At 36.9% G+C, this 21,293-nt stretch overlaps 1 protein-coding gene across 1 annotated transcript in view; it reads left to right on the top strand.

The window, feature by feature from the left end:
- The window catches only part of LOC101742038 (uncharacterized), a 28,329-nt gene extending 9,039 nt beyond the window's left edge, over positions 1-19,290 (top strand). The window contains exons 2-7 of the mRNA XM_038016862.2: positions 1,878-2,007; positions 10,158-10,333; positions 13,864-14,040; positions 16,695-16,792; positions 17,932-18,033; positions 18,632-19,290. Coding sequence (XP_037872790.1) covers positions 1,905-2,007; positions 10,158-10,333; positions 13,864-14,040; positions 16,695-16,792; positions 17,932-18,033; positions 18,632-18,992 — 1,017 coding nt within the window. The 5' untranslated portion in view covers positions 1,878-1,904 and the 3' untranslated portion in view covers positions 18,993-19,290. The remainder of the gene's footprint in view (positions 1-1,877; positions 2,008-10,157; positions 10,334-13,863; positions 14,041-16,694; positions 16,793-17,931; positions 18,034-18,631) is intronic.
- Positions 19,291-21,293: the final 2,003 nt, after the last annotated feature.

The raw sequence follows: 21,293 nt of genomic DNA, 5'->3' as shown, positions 1-21,293 counted from the left end.
CATCCAAATCGACAAATACTAACTTAGTTAGTTATGTTTCTGATATAATTGATACTATGGACGGAGGTGGCGAGGTGCACTCTATCTACACCGATTTCAGAAAGGCGTTTGACCTAGTTAACCATAACTGCCTATTACACAAGCTTGCAGAACTGGGCATCCATGGATCGTTACTGAGATGGTGCGAGTCGTACATACGCAACCGCTCGCAATTGGTAAACATTCAAGGGTTTAAATCTAGAGTGCACATGGTCCCATCAGGGGTCCCTCAAGGGTCTCATCTCGGTCCTTTCTTTTTCCTAGTCTACATCAATAACATTAAGCATGTCATCCAATCTAAATTTAAATTATATGCTGATGACTTAAAAGTGTATCGTGCTGTTGAAGACCATTCGGATATAATGGCTCTTCAGTCAGATATCAATGCGATTTACAAATGGAGTACGCAGAATTACATGCACTTAAATTTGCAAAAGTGTAATTTTATTAAATTTACAAGAAAGAGGGTTCCGTTTCAAGCCACATACTTCATAAACAACACACCCCTTCAAGAAGTCAATACTGTTCGGGACTTGGGCATCATCATGGATAGCGCATTGAGCTTCAGATCTCATATTGATAACATAATTAGCAGGACCTCTCGGCTTTCTGGTTTTATAAATAGGCAAATGAAAATATTCAAGCAACCTAGCTTAACTATTCTTATTTATAATACGATTGTACGAAGCATTTTGGAATATTGTTGTACAGTCTGGAGCCCTGGCTATCAAGTACATGCAAACAGGATAGAAAGAATCCAAAAACGGTTCCTTTATCATCTCGCTTTTAATGATAATAAGTGTCACCAACTGAAATCATATAAGGAACGCCTTTCGTTCTATCGGATCCAGTCATTAAGCACCCGACGTAAAGCAGCTGATATTGTGTTCCTTTACAAGCTTATACACAGCATAATAGACTCACCAGAAATACTTGAACGTATTCACTTAAGCGTACCGCGCTTGGGCAGCCGCTTATGTAATCGGAAAACTTTCCACCTACCAAAAATCAAAAGTAATCTTGGCCAGCACTCTCCTGTCTATCGTATGACTTCCCTGGCAAATAGTATACGTGATGAAATTGACATATTTGTTTGCCATGCTTCTCTAGCCTCACTTAAAATAAATTTAAGTTCCGTGATCCACACCGAGCTGTAGACCAACCACATTTATTTTTATTTCTGTAGAACATTAATTTCCCTCTTTAAAATTTTTATTTTCATTGTTTTTTTTTTTTTGTAAGTTTGTATATGCAGTTTTTTTTTTTTCTTTGTCTTAATTTAATATTAGTTAACGATATTTTTATCTTAAGCACAAACGCTCTTAAGCAAGATGTGTTCACACCCAAAAGGGTGAATTCTATAATGTATTATTTTATGTAAATAAGTTCAATGTTTATGTGTGCAGTTTTCATCCAGTTGTGTGAACCTAATAAAAAAAAAAAAAAAAAAAAAAAAAAAAAAAAAAAAAAAAAAAAAAAAAAAAAAAAAAAAAAAAAAAAAAAAAGACTATTAAACTTCTATAATCACAGATTTCGCCAAGACAACACTATAGACAAATAATATTAAAGACAAACAATATTAATCTATTCTCAATTTGACCACAGACTCTAGACAATATTAAAAGTTTGACAATAAACAAAGAGCATACGCGTGTGTGTGTCAAATACATGGTAGTGTGCGTAATGTTTTTTTTATTGATTTAATGTATCATTAATGCATAATTAAAAACAATTTTAACATTCTGCACTCCTTCTCTATATTCTCTATACCTAAGTAATTTTCGTAAAAAGGGGTACAAAGTTTTTGCTTCACGTATTAATATTTATTTTTGTTATAGTAAGCCCATAATGTGCTGGCCGGTGCGATGAGCTTGGTGGCGTTGGTGGCGCTGGCGCTGCTGGTGATGGCGAGCTCAGCAAACGCACAGCTTCCACCGGCGGACGCGCCGCCACAACTCAACGACACACGTGAGTGAGTCATAGCTTTCTTATCACAATATATTTTATGTACGCTATTCTCTACGTGTACTATAACTTTAACTGGAATAGATATTGTTACGCCGGTACGAGTAACGCCATCTGTCGCCGAATAGTCGAACGAATATCGAAGGATCTAGTAGCACCTACAACGCTCGAGAAGTACAACGCCATCTATTGTCAGATAGCGAAAACACAATACTAGAAATGTGTGGAATATTCTCAATCATTCTAGGGATGTGGTATCGGCTATAAAAGCGTTGCAGAGATGGCACGCAGTCAGTTAGTAATCGGACTACTCGAAGCGAAACAGCGAATGGATCACCTGAAGCGAAGCGAAAGAAGTGAATTGAGAGTTTTAAAGTATTTGTTGAGTATTTTAAGTGTTCTAAGTGTTGAATACAGTTTTAAGTTGTACTTCGGTAGCATTTTTATTTATACCGGACCCCAGTGCGTGACAATATTCTACCTCTTTTCTAAATGCTTTTTATCCGAAGAACCAAATCACCAAAATTAGCTATGAACTGTTTATACTCCTCAAAAAAGAATTACTTTAAATGTTTAATTCTCTATCTTTACATTAAATTATTTATTTAAACTATTCTCATAAGATAATTGTTTAACAATTTATGATAGGTACTATTATTTTTAACAAAACAAAATCTGAATAATAAATAAAATGCTAAATAAATAAAATCTAAATATCTTATGATGAAATGACAGTTAACAAAACCGCTCGTGATTTCTTCGAAGCTAACACCGCATGTCATATATATAATACACATTATACATAATTCATAATAATTAAAATCGTATGTATTATTGTCAGCGTCTAAAGTGCAATCATAACACGAAGCGGATGTAAACTTTCTTTATTGTGATGCAATGCTAATCATAGTACACACACGTGCGAAATGCGCCCACGCCAATCGGACTTGACAATTATGTAATTAATCCGAAGAAAATAATATTCGTTCTTTTAAAACTCTGTTCGTTCGTATCGTTAAAATTTATAAAAATAGAATTAAAGTTGAAAAAAAGGTACAAAGCAAACGAGTAATCTATATTTTTAGCAACGGCTTATTAATTTAAATAAATAAAATAAATACAAAAGTGGGTAGGAACGATCGACACAGAATATTAAATCTAAGACAAGTGAACGCTGCGCGCGCTTCCAGCAAAAGTGATCCGAGGTGGCGTGATGTTCCCGCTGGTCGGTCGGTTGCCCCTCCAGATGACGAGTTGCCCCTCCAGATGACGTCACGAGTCCACGTGAGTGCTCGTCGTCAATGGCTCCGCCCATCGACTTTGACTTAAGAGGGAGTCGCCTCTAATACGGCCTCTCCTGACTGGTAGACGTCCACGTTCACCTCGATGTCATGACCGTCTTCAATCTCTGACGATGCAGGACTCACTGTGTGCACAGCGTTGCTATCGGGGTGTTCTATGATATCGTCATAGAAATAGATTGTTTGCATTACAATCATGATTTTGGTACCATGAACCATTAGTAAAAGTTAGTAGTTTTTGTGAGCATTTTACATCACATTTCAGTGTGTTCATGTATAGTAGGCTCTTGTTGAGTTACGTTAGATGTACTGACGACACGGCACTGTTACCATATCGGGTGTATAATATACTGTGAGAGTAAAGTCTGGTTGACATGGCCAAGTTAACATGTCAAGCTAATACACTCGTAACGTGAACTGCGTTACCACGTCACACCTTTACGTGAACTTTGTTACCACGTCACAACATATACGTGAACTATGTTACCACGGTACAACATCTACGTGAACTATGTTACCACGTAAATCTCTGCGTGAACTATGTTACCACGTTACAACATCTACGTGAACTATGTTACCACGTAAATCTCTGCATGAACTATGTTACCACGTTACAACATCTACGTGAACTATGTTACCACGTAAATCTCTGCATGAACTATGTTACCACGGTACAACATCTACGTGAACTATGTTACCACGTAAATCTCTGGAAGCATGCAGTCAACCCCAAGAATGTTTGACATTACGCGTCACTGGTGACTCAACTAGTGCCTGAACCCTACGAGGACTCGGCCTAACCTGACCTCCACCAAAAATTAAATCAACTCGTGAATCTGTAGACTAGCGTTCGCGAGTCAACCAGAGGGCCCATTATGCCCCGTATCATTATTAAAGTTCCGAGTTTGTCAGTCAGACCTCTGACCATCTTAATACAGAGCAACGATCTCCTGGCGCACTCGACGTATGAGGCAAAGCAATCTGATGCTAATTGCATAGCATTATAAAGAATATTGGCATACTCGTAACTTTCGCGGACACAACGGCTTAAAGTATTTTACGAAGTTACCCCACGTCCGGTCACTAGACAATCACACGTGTAACCAAGTACGCTCATCACTCTTAAGACAGCCCAAAACTCGTGACAAATACTCAGTGCCTTCCCAGTTAAGGATCTAGTCCATTCTACTTCCTTACACAATGTGTCTATGTATTGCACGGCAGGGTAAAACTTAGAAATAAAGTAACCATGAGCTCGATCTGAATTTACCAATCTAATGGATTCGGTTAACTTCCGTGCTGATGTGGTAGTTGCCTTTTTATTGTCACAACGCGTGGTGGAACTATTTTACATCTATTCTCAAACGCGGGTACAATCGACACGGCGATGGAACAACACGGCGTCTCGTTTGCATGATCACCGACCTGGACAGTCGGACTGTTGTCTAATTGACGTATTGATGGAGTGTGCCGACTAGTAACATTTTGAACCCTTCGAATGTTATTTCCACCCATCGAAACTGAGCATTCAGTCTCGAGCATGTTCTATCGCGTCAATAAAAATAGACCGTAAGGTCGGTTGTGATAAAGTCGTTGAGCTAGTTACTTGGTGATTTATTACATTTCATAAGAGGGTATCCGACAAAAAAAATCTACTTCGCACCAAGAATCGATATCATTAACGCTGGGGTCAAAATTAGAAATATAAAAATGGTTCGACCTTACTTTGGACAGTGCACTTAATGCTCCGATGATCCTGTCTGTAGCGTCGTACGCGCGGGACTCTGACGGCGGCGGTGATGTGATTCCCAACGCCACCACGGGTCCGGCGCCATCACCGTCCGCGGCCGAGGGACGTGCGTCTTCTATCTGCGACCCTAGCGGGCTCGACTCACGCGCAACGTTCACATTTGAGTTTTAAGCAATTAAACGCGCCAATATTATTCTCCAATATTGGTCTCGAACATTCGGCGAATGCGAGCGTCCTCCTACCCTGCTTCCAGTTACACGTATATCGGTCATTACGTTGTTAATTTAATGCAAATTTTAAAAATAAACTGTACGCCAGGATAACCCAAAAGCGGATAGGGCACAAGCCCTATCCCACTTCTGATTTTAGCAACGGCTTATTAATTTAAATAAATAAAATAAATACAAAAGTGGGTAGGAACGATCGACACAGAATATTAAATCTAAGACAAGTGAACGCTGCGCGCGCTTCCAGCAAAAGTGATCCGAGGTGGCGTGATGTTCCCGCTGGTCGGTCGGTTGCCCCTCCAGATGACGAGTTGCCCCTCCAGATGACGTCACGAGTCCACGTGAGTGCTCGTCGTCAATGGCTCCGCCCATCGACTTTGACTTAAGAGGGAGTCGCCTCTAATAATATATTAATTAATACGTGAGGCAAAAACTTTGAACCCCTTTGTACGAAAATTGCGCGAACGGAGGAGTATGAAATATCCCACACTTGTAGAGAATATAGAGAAGGAGTGCAGAAAGCTATTTTATGCATAAAAAATACATTAAATCAATAAATAAAACATTACACACACTACCATGTATTTGACACACACAGGCATGCATACTATTTGTTTATTGTCAAACTTTTCATATTGCTTATAGTCTGTGGTCAAATTGAGAATAGATTAAATATTGTGACTTTTTGGCGGGAACGCGAGGAGTGAAGTTGTGTGATTTATTTTATTTTGTCTATTTAGTGCTTCTTCAGGTTTAAATGTGTAATAATGGTGGTTTATTAACTGTTTAATATCTGTGAAAGTGCACAAATGTGGGAAAATGAAACAAAGCTGCTGGACGTAACTTCTCGGGTTCCTCCAAAAAGTCCACTGAAAAAATCTCAGTAAATGACCACCATTTTACTGCGATTATATTTCATCCCATATCATTTCATTTCATTAAATTTCATCCCAGTTGATTAATGTCTCAAATTAATCATCTTCATTTCATTTCACTCCATATTATCATTTTTCATAAAATTAAGAATATAAAGTAAAATAAGACATGACTTAAAGGTCTTAGTTACCAGGTCATAAAATCTCTTTAAAAAAAAAAAAAAGATTAAATATTGTTAGTCTTTATTAATATTTTGCCTAAAGTGTAGTCTTGGCGAAATCTGTGATTATATAATTTGACAATAGAATCATGATAATGTTCAAACTTATAATTTCAATTAATTATAGTCGAATTTCGACTACTGCGGGACCACTAGTATAATTATATAAGAACGCTATGACATGTTCTTATTCAAACGAGGCTTACGGAGTCTACTCAGCGGTAAGAAGGTTTGCTCTAACTCTGGCACTGCTGACATCCTTGAACGGCAGTAACCACCAACCTTCACCCGGATCGTATGCTCGTTTGGCTATTTAGACAAAAAAAAAATTATTGCTCTTTGAGGCAGACGAGCACCCGGCCCACGGCCCACCTGATGATGAGTGGTTACCGTCGCCCATGGACTTCAGCAATGCCAGGGGCAGAGCTAAGCCGCTGCCTACCGGCCTAATAAAAAAAGTAACGGATTTTTAGGTAAACAATACGTGTTGTACCGAGTCCCGTTAATTAAACAGCCGTGTACTAATCGCGTATAGCAAGCATAGCGACCGCTTTCGCTTTGGAAAGCATCGAATTAAATCGACGGTGAAGTTGCTTCGAAGTTGATTTCACAGCCGTCAATCTTATATTAAACCTAATAGATTATTGAAAACCAGCGGTGAAACGACTATAGCACATAAATATAACGTCGTTTTCATAAACATAAATCACCAATTTATTTATATCATACGTTAAAATAAATATAAATGTGCTCCACATTCTACGTATGGTTACGTAAAAATTTTCAAAATTGTGTTTCTAGAATGAAACTGTTTTGAAAAAAAAAAATACAACGCTATCATTATACTTGGCTTGATGCAGTATTGCGTTGGCGTAATGTAACTTGTTATACGTTCACCATTTACCAAGTTCGTGTGCAATTATTATCAAATGAACGTGCCTCAAACTTGCATAAATTAAATCTGGTGCATAAATTAAACTGGTGGTAAGACCTCTTGGGAGTCAGCACGGGTAGATACCACCACCCCGCCTATTTCTGCCGTGAAGCAGCAATGCGTTTCGGTTCGAAGGGTGGGGTAGCCGTTATAACTATACTTGAGACCTTAGAACTTGTATCTCGAGGTGGGTGGCGCTTTTACGTTGTAGATGTCTATGGGCTCCAGGAACCACTTAACACCAGGTGGGCTGTGAGCACATCTATCCATGTAAGCAATAAAAAAAAAAACATGACACCTATAATATTATTAGCAATAAAAATTTGAATTATTCTTCGTGTTGAATAGCATCGCAATGCAACGTCACAAAAGAAAAACTGCTCAAGTGCTATACGAATGTTATTTACTTTGAAGCCTTATATAAGGGTAGGAGTTAATATGTTATCAATTTTCATGTAAGTTTGATGACCTAGCTAGTCAGGTCATAAATTCTGTCACATGTTTAATGTAAAATAATTGAAACAAGTTTATTCATTATGTAACCATTCATATACCAAAATGAACTTAACAAAACATAGATTCTTATGACACTAAAGTTTATTCAAAATGACCTCCGTGATTTTGAATACAGGCCTTCAATCTGCGCGGCCAGTCGTCTATCGCAGCACGAACGAGGTCCATGTTAATATCGGCGGCTGCCTTAATCAAGGATGTCTTGAGTGACTCCAAATTGGGATGAGGCTTTGAGCACGCCTTTTCCTCCAAGTGTTGCCATATCTTGTAATCTAACGGATTCAAATCTGGACTGGAGGAGGGCCAGTCTTCGTGCCGGATGAAGTCGATTTCACGCGCCGCCAGCCAGTCTTGCGTGCTCTTCGCTCTATGAGCTCGCGCCGAATCTTGTTGGAATACCCAGTGCCTGTTATTGAACATGGTATGAGAAACACAGGTTCCACAAGTTTCGTCAGGACTGTATTTTGATACACAACTGCATTCGTTTTTACACCTTTCTCACAAAAATGTACCTCTGTTAAGCCCCAATAGGAAACTCCCGATCATACTATGAGCGAGGATGGAAAATGACCTCGTTGGACACGCGGAATACGGTTGCTCGCTTCTTCACTACTGTGTGCGTACACCTTATCATTTTGTTTGTTGTAGCTCTCTTCTACGGTAAAATTTTTTTCATCCGAAAAAAGAATTTCCCGATATTTTTTCCCGCGTACCGCTTCAACAAAGCGCGGCATCTCTTCAGTCTCAGGTCCATTAGACGAGCATTCAAACGATGTCCTGTTTTTCTTCAATATGCCCGAAGCCCTAAGTCTTCATTTAACACCCTTTTCACCGTGGTTCTGCTTAACCCCATCTGAAGGGCCAACAGTTTCTGCTTACGTTTGGGATTTCTTTGAATTCGCGCCTTCACAGCTTTTATCACTGCTGGAGTCCTAACAGACCGAGGGCGATCACTTCTTGACCTGTCATATACACTAGAGTCTTCATTGTATCGTTTGATGGTACGATAAACGAATCTTTTGGTTATAGTCAAATTTTTCAGTATGTTAAAAATTTGAATTGGCGCGTAACTGCAACGATGCAACGCAATAACTGCAACACGGTCGTCTTTAAGCGTCCACTCCATATTTAAAAATGAGTAAAATTCTAAAAGTATATATATTTTTATTTTCATGAACAATTCGAAATTCGAATTCAATAAACTTTTTTGTGGCCAGCATTCTAAAAGAAAAGTTTTTACTGTGTGACAATACTTATGACCTGACTAGTTATAAAATCTTTTACGTCCCAATAAGTATCGCGACCCTCATTTTAAACTACTACCTTCGATCAATAATGAAGACTACTACATATACTGTGACAATCCTGACGCGACAAAATTTTATGTTCTTAATATAAAATTCACAAATGACTTGCACGACGAATATTAATAATGTTTCATTCTCTCAAGTCTACATTTTCAATTTACAAGGAAATTGTTACCTATTACGCACAGCTTCAGTATTATTCGTGAAATTTTTTCTGCAGAGAATCTGTAATATAGAAACGTTTAAAGTGATTATGTCATAAATTCAAAATACAAGTACATCGTCGGTTTTTTGTTCATCTCATTTTTTAATGATTCTCGAGTATCGTTTTTAGGTTCCTATATTATGTAACTAGCTATACAGAGAGTTGAATTGTAAATCTCAGACACCTGTTTAGATATTAAATTACATATATATAAAATAATCTGACGAAGCATGTTGCGGATAATAACATGTACTTTTAGGTTAGGAATATTGTGTTCTTTTTTTTATAATAAATTAGTACTGGCATTGTAAATTACGAGTAGTTTTCAGTAATCAGTCAGTGTAAAGTTAAATTACAATTAGTAGACTTCTCCTTATTAGTTACTGTTGGAATATTCGCAGTTTTTGACTTCGTAGAATGCAATTGTTTCATTGTTAGTAAACTATCTTTACAAAAGTATTTATTATACGCTTTTGGACTTACACGTGGCACTAAGTGAACCTATAAATACATAGAACAGTGTCGATTTGAATGATCATCCAATAAAAGATTCAAAGACCGATTCATGATCGGGTATTCCAAAAGATTTGCTATATTACTTACAAATCAATATCTTCACATATATTATTTATGTATATCAAAATTATTCACGGAGCCTCGGTTTTATCTTTACTACCGGAAACAATTCAATCAACGACGCAATGAACTTATTATAACCTCCAAGTCCATACATGTTTATCCATTCACAAAACGAAACACTAATTAAGATAAATGAAAGAACAAAGTGCTGATAAAGCTAATTGAAACATTCTAATTACAGGATGCGGCACAGAGTGCGTGCGTTGCGGTGCGGACGGGTGCGTGAAGTGCCTTAGACTCTTGGTCTGGCCGGGCGGCACATGCACACACGAGTGTCCCTCTGGAACCAGGGAGTCTTGGGCGCACGATGACCACCTCATGGGCCGAATCTGCTATCCTGGTCACGCTTATAATGAGGTACAGTACAGCCATACTATCTTTTTTCTTGATGGGTGAACAAATTCATATTCTAACCCTGGTTAGCGACTCCCAAGGATATTACAACGTAAATTCCGACATTTATTGTTACCCAATTGTTACCCTATTGTATGCATTGTATAAAATCTGTGCCAAAATACAAACCATGGCGACGAAGGCATGAATATTTTGGGATAACGGTACTTCGATAAGGCTATGCGTCACGATAATCGCCTTATCGTTGCCGCGGCTGACTACTCCCCGAATCCTGATCATGCAGGAGCCAGTCACCGTCGACGCCCTAAACACGTCCTTATGGATCCATCAGATCCAATAACCGTTGCATTAGACGCTTTCAGCTCTAACACTAGGAGCAGGCTTAGGGCCCCCGGTAACCGTACTCGTCGAACTCGACAAAGAGGTCGACGTGCAACCTAACCTATGAATCAGCCCGCTGAGTTTCTCGCCGCATCTTCTCAGCGGGTCGCGATTCCGATCCGGTAGTAGATTCATTCGCGAAGCAATTGCTCTTGAGTTGTTAGGTCTCCTTCGGAGGCGCTCGGGCAGTTGTTAGCAAATCCCACCTCTCCTGGCTGAGCATTTGCTCGCCCATCTGTCATGGTGAAACTGGAAAGGCCTTCGGGCCACCAGTAATCTTTCAATCATAAAAAAGCCAACACACAAAAATTCAATTTCTTAAGTTTTCATAATTGCATTTAATAAATGATAGCTCATTAATCGTATGTATCGTACATATGAAATAGATTACTTTGACTTTAATTATCTATTTAAATATTTTAAAAAGATTACATATTTATGGAGGCTCGACGGAACACTTAAATACCAATTATAATAAGCGATTGGTAACTACGGCTCCAAAGTAAACTGTACGGACACATGTCAATGACATGGTCAAATGTGTACCCGCGATTTCGTACACGCACGTAATAAGTCACCTTATACTATATCATCATCATCATCACTTCAGCCTATCGCCGTCCACTGCTGAACATAGGCCTCTCCAATAGATTTACACTTTAAAAAACTTGCACTTAAAAAAATAGGCCTTCAAACTTTGATTTCCGTTACAGTTGTAATAGAGTTGTTAAGTCTATAAACTTTAATAGATATCCTATGCAATTTTACATATACAACATACATTTAAAAATAAGCACTGATTTGTAGTTAGGAACACATTATTGTGATCATTTTTTGCAAATACATGTAAAGCGAAAAAACGTTTTTACTACAGATTTATGTCTAACAGAATAAATATCGACTCCAATTACTTTTCTATACTAATATTATAAAGAGGAAAGATTTGTTTGTTTGTTTGTTTCGAATAGGCTCCGAAACTACTGGACCGATTTGAAAAATTCTTTTTCCATTAGAAGCCGACATTGTCCCTGATGAACATAGGCTACTTTTTAGAATTTTTTTTTATTTTTATTTTTTTTGTTTTTGTGTGTTTTAATGTTTCCGAAGCGAAGCGAGGGCGGGTCGCTAGTGTATTATAAAATTAGCGCTTCAGTAAATTCTACATCGACTATGCGAGAAAATAGAAAATTGTTCGAGAGTCAAAGCGTTGTTTAACTGCGAAAGTAAATAATTATAAGACAGTTTTCTCTGACTTTCTCCAAACGCCTATTCAACTGGAAGCAACTATACATAAAGTGTAAACCTATCTGAAATTATTCATAGTGGTACAAGCAACAATATTTAGTTACATATATTTATTTATTTATTTAACTTAATGCACAGAAATACAATGGCGGACTTAACGCCTGAGGCATTCTCTACCAGTCAACCAAGGGTGGTGTAGAGAATCCTGTGGTAGGTGCATTACTTTATGTGAAAATAACCAAACTGATAATAATACTTCATACATTTATACACGGTATATATATATCATCACATACAACAACGTACACAATATTGTATCATGATAATAAAATAAATTTACACATAGATCAATATTTAAACTCAATTATATACTCGTATATTCACATACATATTCATATTATACACACTTAAACACAACATAATAATAGTATAATACTTATTCTGGCATTAAATCCACAAATCAATAAATCAAGACTAGATGTCTCTGGACTTTGTAAGTCGTAGACATAATTACAAATACAATTACGTTCTTAATCGTATGATGTTGAATACTTTAGTCGTTCTTGAAAATTCAAGTATTCGAAAAGTCGGAATTAAGAAAACGAAAATAATAAACTCGAGATGAAGCAGAAGAAATATATAGTTTTATTTTTAAAATTTATTACCTTGATTTTATTATGAAACTAAGAACACATTCAAGATAAATAAATAAAAAAAATGTTGCCAATAAAAAATACTTTTTTATTAGTATCGGGTTGAAATAAACAAGCTGTTTTTCATCAAACATCAAACCAAAGCCGCTCTGTGATACAACTCTCGATGTACAACACTGATGCAGGCACGCTCATTAAAAATCGTAAATCCGTTGAAAATGTCGGACCTACAAAAGTTTTAACGCTCGTATGATATCCGTGTATGGGAAACGAATCAAAAATTACTTTGTTTAATGAACTCGGTGTTTACGGTATGGGATTTCGTTTTATTTTTGTGTTCCACGTGTTTCTGGAAGATCGCTTAGTTTCAAAGGGTTTCCTCATATGACCAATTGTTGACTAATAACTTCGGTTTTATACACTGGCGTAGATGGGCAGATGAGATCTAGACGACTAGATATATTTGGGTCGTAAAATACTTACGCGTACGTATTGAAGCAGTAAGTGGGGCATATGCATATCGAAATTCAACCGACTAAAGTTCTTTGTTGCTGAACAACTCGCGTCCGAACATTGAACGAGACTGAAATCAACCAATACAAGGTGACGCATTTAGCGCTGAGTGCAACTGTCCCCATTTCCATATAAGATAGAAGATACCATATAAGAAAAAATTGATATCTGCCGTAAGACTTAAATAATTAAATATAAATCCATCAATCGCTATACATATTCCGCCACGGACGCTTCTGTTAATCAGATACAGTTAATTTCCTATGTAATAAACTCCATGGATAACCTAACACTTGATTAACTGAATCATTAGGTACCTACTATGATATAGCTCATGCTCGCGACGACCACCGCAAAGCTTCCCGTTTGAAGTGTAGTATAAACCTTTATTCCAATGCAACTAAGAATTGGGCCACGTGTCTCAGTACGGACGGTGTCATTGATTATGCAGCGTTTACGACCGCTGAGCCTCTGTTGAGCTGTAAACTGATGTCTTACGAAAAACTTGTGAGTCCGCCCTGCTTATTTCTGCCGTGAAGCAGTAATGCGTTTCGGTTTGAAGGGTGGGGCAGCCGTTGTAACTATACTGAGATCTTAGAAGTTATATCTCAAGGTGGGTGGCGCATTGACGCTGTAGATGTCCATGGGCTCCGGTAACCACTTAACACCATGTGGGCTGTGAGCTCGTCCAACCATCTAAGCAATAAATAAAAAATTCAATGCATTAATCTTACAACACAGCTGCTGGTCGGAGGCGCGTGTGGTGCCGTACTGTGTGTCGCGCTGGTCGCAGCAGCGGCTGCGTACGCTCGTTGCAGGAACAACGCGCGTGCCCAAGCGCAACCGCTGCCCCAGCGTACGAACCACGACGACGACACGCGACTACGGGAGTTCCACAAACAACTTGATTGCTTACGTGTAAGTACTTTACTGGTGGTAGGACCTCTTGTGAGTCCGCGCGGGTAGGTACCACCGCCCTGCCTATTTCGTGAAGTAGTAATTTCGGTCTGAAGGATAGGGGAGCCGTTGTAACTATACTGAGACCTTAGAACTTATATCTCAAGGTGGGTTGTGCATTTACGTTGTAAATGTCTATGGGCTCCAGTAACCACTTAACACCAGGTGGGCTGTGATCTCGTTCACCCATCAAAGCAAAAAAAAAAAGTAACGATAACCAAGCAACCCTATTCTAAGGCGTGTTACCTTGAAACTAACTCGACTCCGATTTGAGTAAATCGGTATTCTTAGTTGGAAATTAAAGTCGTTTACTTAGCGCCACTCGACATTTTTCCTCGAACGAAGTGACGAGGCCGGACGTACGCTATGGCCATGATTTACTTCTACTCTCGCTTGCACAGTTTCAAACCGAACAGATAATTCTAATAGGTCGTGTTAATATTAGTTAGTAGTTTTGTATTTTTGTTTTATCAATGTGTTGTCAACAACGAGAGTGCAGTCCAGCTGATGTCAATCCAATCAATATATTTAACGATTTTTTTACTTCATTTTGTGAGCATCATTTGCTAACACAACGATGAAATACTGATACTACATAAGTACACTACTTATCTATCTTATAATATTAAAATGTATGAAAGAAAATGTAAGGAATCCTCTAAATTTCACCCAGCAATTTCACCTCTAGATCGTGACTTGCTAAAACAAAGACTGAGATACAACAAAAAATAATAAATAAATTACTAAAAATAACGATTCTAAGGATTCCTCGAGATGATCAATAATAACGTTTTAGTCGAGGAAGCTTCGAGGTAACGTTTTAGAAGTTAAACTTATTAAGTTACTAGCTGACCCGGCAAACTTCGTAGTGCCGCAATCGATAAATAAAAGACCTAAACTTTTGTATAAATTAAACTTAAAACAAACAAAAGGAATCCGTCCGACGGGGGGGGGGGGGGGGGAACAAAATTGTTATTTTTATTTAATTCCGAGCATTTTCATACTTTTTTACCTTTTAAACCTGCTCTGGACTTCCACAAATAATTCAAGACCAAAATTTGCCAAATCGGTCCAGCCGTTCTCGAGTTTTAGCGAGACTAACGAACAGAAATTCATTTTTATATATATATAGATAGATAATTAATACCGTACACTGCATATGCGGAATCCACGGAACAACAAGCCCCAATGCGCTCGAGCAAGTGTGCTCCGGTTTATACAAGCTCAAACATGTAGTTACTATTTGTGTCACGGAAACCCCATGTGCGAGGCAGATTCACGCTTCCACATATCGATCAACAAGTCATACACAATCAATTTCTTTTATTTAAATAGCACCTGCCTAAAATCACCAATTTATTAAACTACTTTTTTATATAAGTACTGCCGGTTTTTCTATCACTTTGAAAATGTTAGGGTTCTAATCTACTTCGTAGATTTCAATGAAATTTAGCGAAAACACATACCGTGCTTTTTACATAGAATTGACTTAAACAGGAGGTAGAACGTTGATACTTGTTAGTTTTCTTAAGTTGTCTTGTAAATTTATGAACTACTGCATGTACTAATCCAATAAAAGAAACGACTTCACAATACTCCTCGTAGTATATTTTAGGTAGACCAGCATGAGCGGCCACCACCGTCGTTCAAGACGATCACTGAATTATAGAATGACCGCTAAAAAAACAATACTTCATCATAACTCTCAACATATTCTGGGGGTTGCATATTGTCTATGACTTCAGTAACCACTTAGAATTATTCATCTGTGATCTCCTTTGCCTATCTAACAAAATTAAGTTAAGGTAATAAGGGCGGCAGTATTCACGTTAGATTAGATCATCTAACCGTTTCAGTAAACACTTAACACACGTTGAGTCTCACATACCCCGCGCGCCCCCTAGGCGCGGGGACCTAGTAGAAGGTTCGGCCACCGGCACGAAAAAAAAAAAAAAAAAAAAAGGTACTAGAACCGCATTTCCTCATTTAGGTATGCTAGTATAGTAATACTAGTAGTAGCGATAACTTAACCATTACATTAGTCTACTTGTGTAACATCTTTGCCATTCGATTAGTAGAGCAGTGGCATAAAATAGCGCTAATACAATAAGAAAACTTGATTACCACGAACAAAATTCTCACATTCGATATTGAAATTGACTTTCATCAACCTAGACAAGACATTTCACAATTCGTTCTCATTTCTTCAATCGTAAACGTATTACTTTGTTATTTATGAAACAGACATGGCACATACATCATCTTATGACATACCATTTAATAATAATATATAATATATAGTTTAATAATAAATAGTAATAGGAAAATGGTTACAAAAATAGTAAATAAACTATCGGCAATAAATAACTCATGGCCATTTGACCCCAAAACCTGTGTCATGACTCTCGGTCCAATGCTCAGGGGCACTCATTACTTCATCGAAACTACCGTGGCGGTCATTAAACCATTTTAATAACAGAAACTAACTTACTAACATCAAAAACGAAAAAAAACCTAGATACCTAACGTTTAGAAACGAAAGCTATTGTATTTCGACAATCCTATTTTGGGAATACGGCAGGAATTTATAATTATGCTATTTTCATTTATTACAGCCTCATGCCTACACACTCCTAGCGATATTGAATCACACGAGGCACCAGGTGCGAGAACTTTATCAGCTCGGAAACAACGACGCTGCAATGGCTTACAGGTAACATGAACTAAATAAATTGTATAATATAATACATACATTGTTGTGATTATTAATATATTTTTATACTGGTGGTAGAACCTCTTGGGAATTCGCAGGGGTAGGTACCACCACCCTGCCTATTTCTGCCGGAAGCAGTAACACCAGGTGGGCTGTGAGCTCGTCCACCCATCTAAGCAATAAATAAATAAAAAATATAACAATAGCTTATAATAAAACCCTGAATACTATCTATAGCTCCGTTTTCATAATCTTCTGTAAAACTGTTGCTCAATTCAAAATATATACATATATTTACGTGGATAATAAATATTTTATGCATGGTCCTATTTTTCAATAGTCACTCTGAAAAAGTTTCTGAAGCATCCGAGATGTATGTAGCTCATTGATTCCCAAAAGACAATCAACCGATAACTGATTATAATAAAATTAAAGAAAGCTCAGGGTACATGGTCTGGTGTAGGTGGGGTAACTAAAGCCCTATAAACGGGTAAAAAGGAGATGATTATATTGGAAAGTTTAAGAAAATTCTATGTATGACCGTTAGTCTTTAAAACTCATTCATTTGCTTTCCTGCAAAACCTAAACAGAAGACAATGTCCTATTACTAATTAAAACAATTAAAGCTAAAATACACCAATAAAATTACTCCAAAATTTATTAAGCGTGATCTAAGAGTATAGTTCGACTAATATAATTACTTTATTCGTTTCCTTCTGACTTCTCAGGCAGCTCATTCCTTAATCGTGCAACTTAGGTAAACAATTCGCAAGGAGTGGTGAACGAATTTTATAAACATATAAATTGCAATAGCCTAGATTCGGAAGCCTTTCACAAATCGAATCCATCATTGGTCGATTTAATTTCAAGCACAGTCTAAAATACCGTAACGGTACCAAACTGGCTATATTCTCAGTTCTAACGACCGAACAAAAACTTGGCGATTCCGATAGTTTTTGTAGCTTTTTTTTTGCTCACGGGAACATTGGTGTAACTAATAATAAATCAGTTCCCGTAAACGGGGAGCAAGGTGGCCCAAAAAACCCTCTACTAGCACGATATCGGTGCACATGTTCGTGTTTATTTACGTTAAGTAATTGAGTTGCTCGTGTCTATATTTAGTTATCTATTCTTTACAGTTGCATACTGAGTGATCTGGCGAAGCTGCTTATATTGTTAAACAAACAACACGTACCAGTGGTGCCGGAAGAATGGCCACGTCTCGCCAGTTGGGCTGAACGGTAATTTAATCTCATTATAGACAAAGTTTTTATTAACTATCTTAAACCAGCTTGTCTTAAATATAAACTGAGACCGTAGACAAAATTAATTGCACTTTGGCTAATAAGGACAGCCGAGATCTCAATAATATATTATTGCGCGTAGGATTTTGAATAACAGCTCTATTACACTCTCAACCATAATCATGATTGATTCATAGCAGATATAGACAAGCCACCCTCACAAATAATTGTTATTTTGTAACCAGATCTATTGAGCCATTCCTAAGAATGATCACGAATTACAACTAGACAAGATTGGCTCTGTAACGAAATAACTCGTATAAAGTAGTTATGCAAATGTTTATCAGTAGGCAATTACGCAATGAAGATGATCATATAATACTTAATAGATATAAATAAAAACATACACCAAATGTTTTTTTATTCATTTCAATTCTGCGCAGAATATCTATGGCTCCACGCCAAGGGCTAAGCATATAATACTAGTATTTTTTAATAAAACCATAAACCGTGTTAAGTAGACTTTTTTTTTAATAATCATAAAAATCGAAGGATTTCTTTTTTTTTACACTATGTAATTTTTATTCATCCACAGAATTCTTAAAAGGTACAGTCGCAACAGACAACAGCCACAAGCAGGGCAACTCGTAAATGTCTTACCAACGCCACCGAGTCACAGCTCTGACTCGGAAACAACGCAACAGTCGTTTTCCACTTTTAAACCACCGTCATATTCCCCCACATCATACGACAGCAATATAGATAAAGTATCAGAAAATCAGTCCGAATGGAATGACGTCAGACCACCGAGCTACTCCCAAATAGAACGCGAAGCAATAGTCCTCTCCGATCATTGGGAGAGGAGACCCATTGTGAGACGTGAAAGTGTATGGCTAGAAGATGAACTATTCGAAATGACGAGGCGGCCTCAAGATGAACTCACCACTGAACTATGATTTTTTATGACTTTTACCCTTATGGATTTCCATAATTACCATTCCAAGTCTGATAAGTACAAAATATAGTTTAATTAATTTAAATGTATAAAGTTTACTACTTGCATGTAGTTTTTATACGAGATTTGTTTCTAATAAGCTATTTAAGCTTCTTTTGTTAATATATTTTGTAACAATTAGGTTATAAATGTATGCTTGTTGTGTGACATTAATGTAAATATTAATATAAGATGTTGATTGTAAAATTATAATAAAATATTTCCGAAAGAAACATCTGAAATAAAGTTGATTGGAAAAATTATGAGTATCTAGCAATTTATTCTCTTCACAGAAAACAACTCGGCTGCAAAACATAAAGTAAAAAAATAATATTACTCAGATACTTCATTCTTGAATGAAGTTTTATCACTACATAGTAAAAAACAAAGTCGCTTTCTCTGTCCCTATATCCCTATGTGTGCTTAAATCTTTAAAACTACGCAACGGATTTTGATGCGGTTTTTGTTAATAGACGGAATGATTAAAGAGGAAGGTTTATATGTATAATAACATCCATTAAATAGTGGAGAAATCAATAATAAATTACAGTTTCCGAAGCGAAGCGAGGGCGGGTCGCTAGTTGTAATTAAAATAAATTAAAGCTATTAATAGATATTGGGATAATAATAAAAATGCGATACGATATAATAGAAACACAAAGCGTAAGTTAGCTCACATTTGTTTACAATTGAAACAGAGCCCCTAGCGGCAAACATACGTTCCAAGTACATACAACTTTCAATTAACTTTTACGCTATCGAGAACGTTAAAAAACTCGCACTAAGCACATTAGGTACAACTATACCAAGCTAAGTTTGCACCTCGCTGGAATGCGTTAATTAAGATGATAATTTTCCTTTATGTTTCTTTTTCAGGATTATGTTTCTCCCTTCACTGTATCTCACCTTTCCTTTCATTTTGTTACCCACAACAATCCTCTCGAAGTAAAAAAAAAGAACGTTAAGCGGTCAGTAACAACAGTTCAACAAAAACTTAACAAAAATAGTCCAATAATATAACTAAACATCAGCCCGCTTCGGCTTCTGCTGGAAGGATTGTTGTGGGTAACAAAATGAAAGGAAAGGTGATATACAGTGAAGGGAGAAACATAATCCTGAAAAAGAAACTTAAAGGAAAATTATTACTAGCAATTGGGATACAAATTTAAAAAATGCAAGAACGCCCGGATGGTCTTAATACAAAAACCCAATATTGCTATATTCTAATGTACTATTGTTAAAAATAATAAATGCAAAGTAAATTCTAACAAACATTTTTTTACATTTTTAAAGTCATAGCGAATCCTTTTTTCAGACCATACCTAAGCGCCAGTGTGACGTAATCGATGCGAGGTGCAAACTTAGCTTGGTCTGTATGTACCATTTTTTCTAATTAAATACGTACTTAGCAAACGAATTATTTCTACGGTGATGAAATAACATCGTGTAATAAAAATTAAACTCGCAAAAATCATACATAGTTCCACTGCTCTATCTATTTTTGCCGTGAAGTTTTATTAATTTTTTATTTGTTGCATGGGTGGAGCTCACCACTAGTAATGCATTTCGGTTGAAAGGCTGGAGTAGCCGGCGATAGTAGGTAGTCATGGAGTTCCATCGTGATAAGGCACATCGACTTAAGATGGATTGTGAAGTATTAACTAATATTTTTGTCTCATTCTCATTCTCACAATATTGCTACAGCAATAGAAATTAATTTATCCATGTGTATATCTTCTCGGTATTTAGTTATCACCATAGAATGCTTGGATCTCTGGTATATAGAGTATTTTTTTTATTTTGTATTACAAATTACCATAAAACTTATCAAAATACAATGTTTTAAAATAGCACCACCTCAAAAAAATAAATTAACCATTACTATCTACCTACCTAGCATACGAACTTATTTACCTACTTATTTTTGAAGATTTTATGGTCTGGTAACGAGACCTTTAAGCCAAGTCTTTTAATTTGCTCTTAATTAAGACTTAGACTTAGAAGATTAATTTAAGACTTTGATCATTGATACTTGGGATGAAATTAATTAGAACGAGATGAGATCGGGTGAAATAAATTATCACTAAAATGTTAACTACCATTTAGAAAACATTTTCAGTCGACTTTTTGAAAGAATCCGAAAAAATAGGTCCAGCAGCTTTGTCACGTATTTCCACTTTAATAAACTACTGCTATGACACATTTAAACATGAAGAAACACTAAAATAACAAAATACAACAATTCACAAAACTTGGCTCCTCG

The sequence above is a fragment of the Bombyx mori genome, chromosome 17 (genome assembly GCF_030269925.1).
Source record: "Bombyx mori chromosome 17, ASM3026992v2".
NCBI lineage: Eukaryota > Metazoa > Arthropoda > Insecta > Lepidoptera > Bombycidae > Bombyx > Bombyx mori.
The sequence above is the reverse complement of the archived record's forward strand: the minus strand, read 5'-3'. Positions and strand labels throughout refer to the sequence as shown.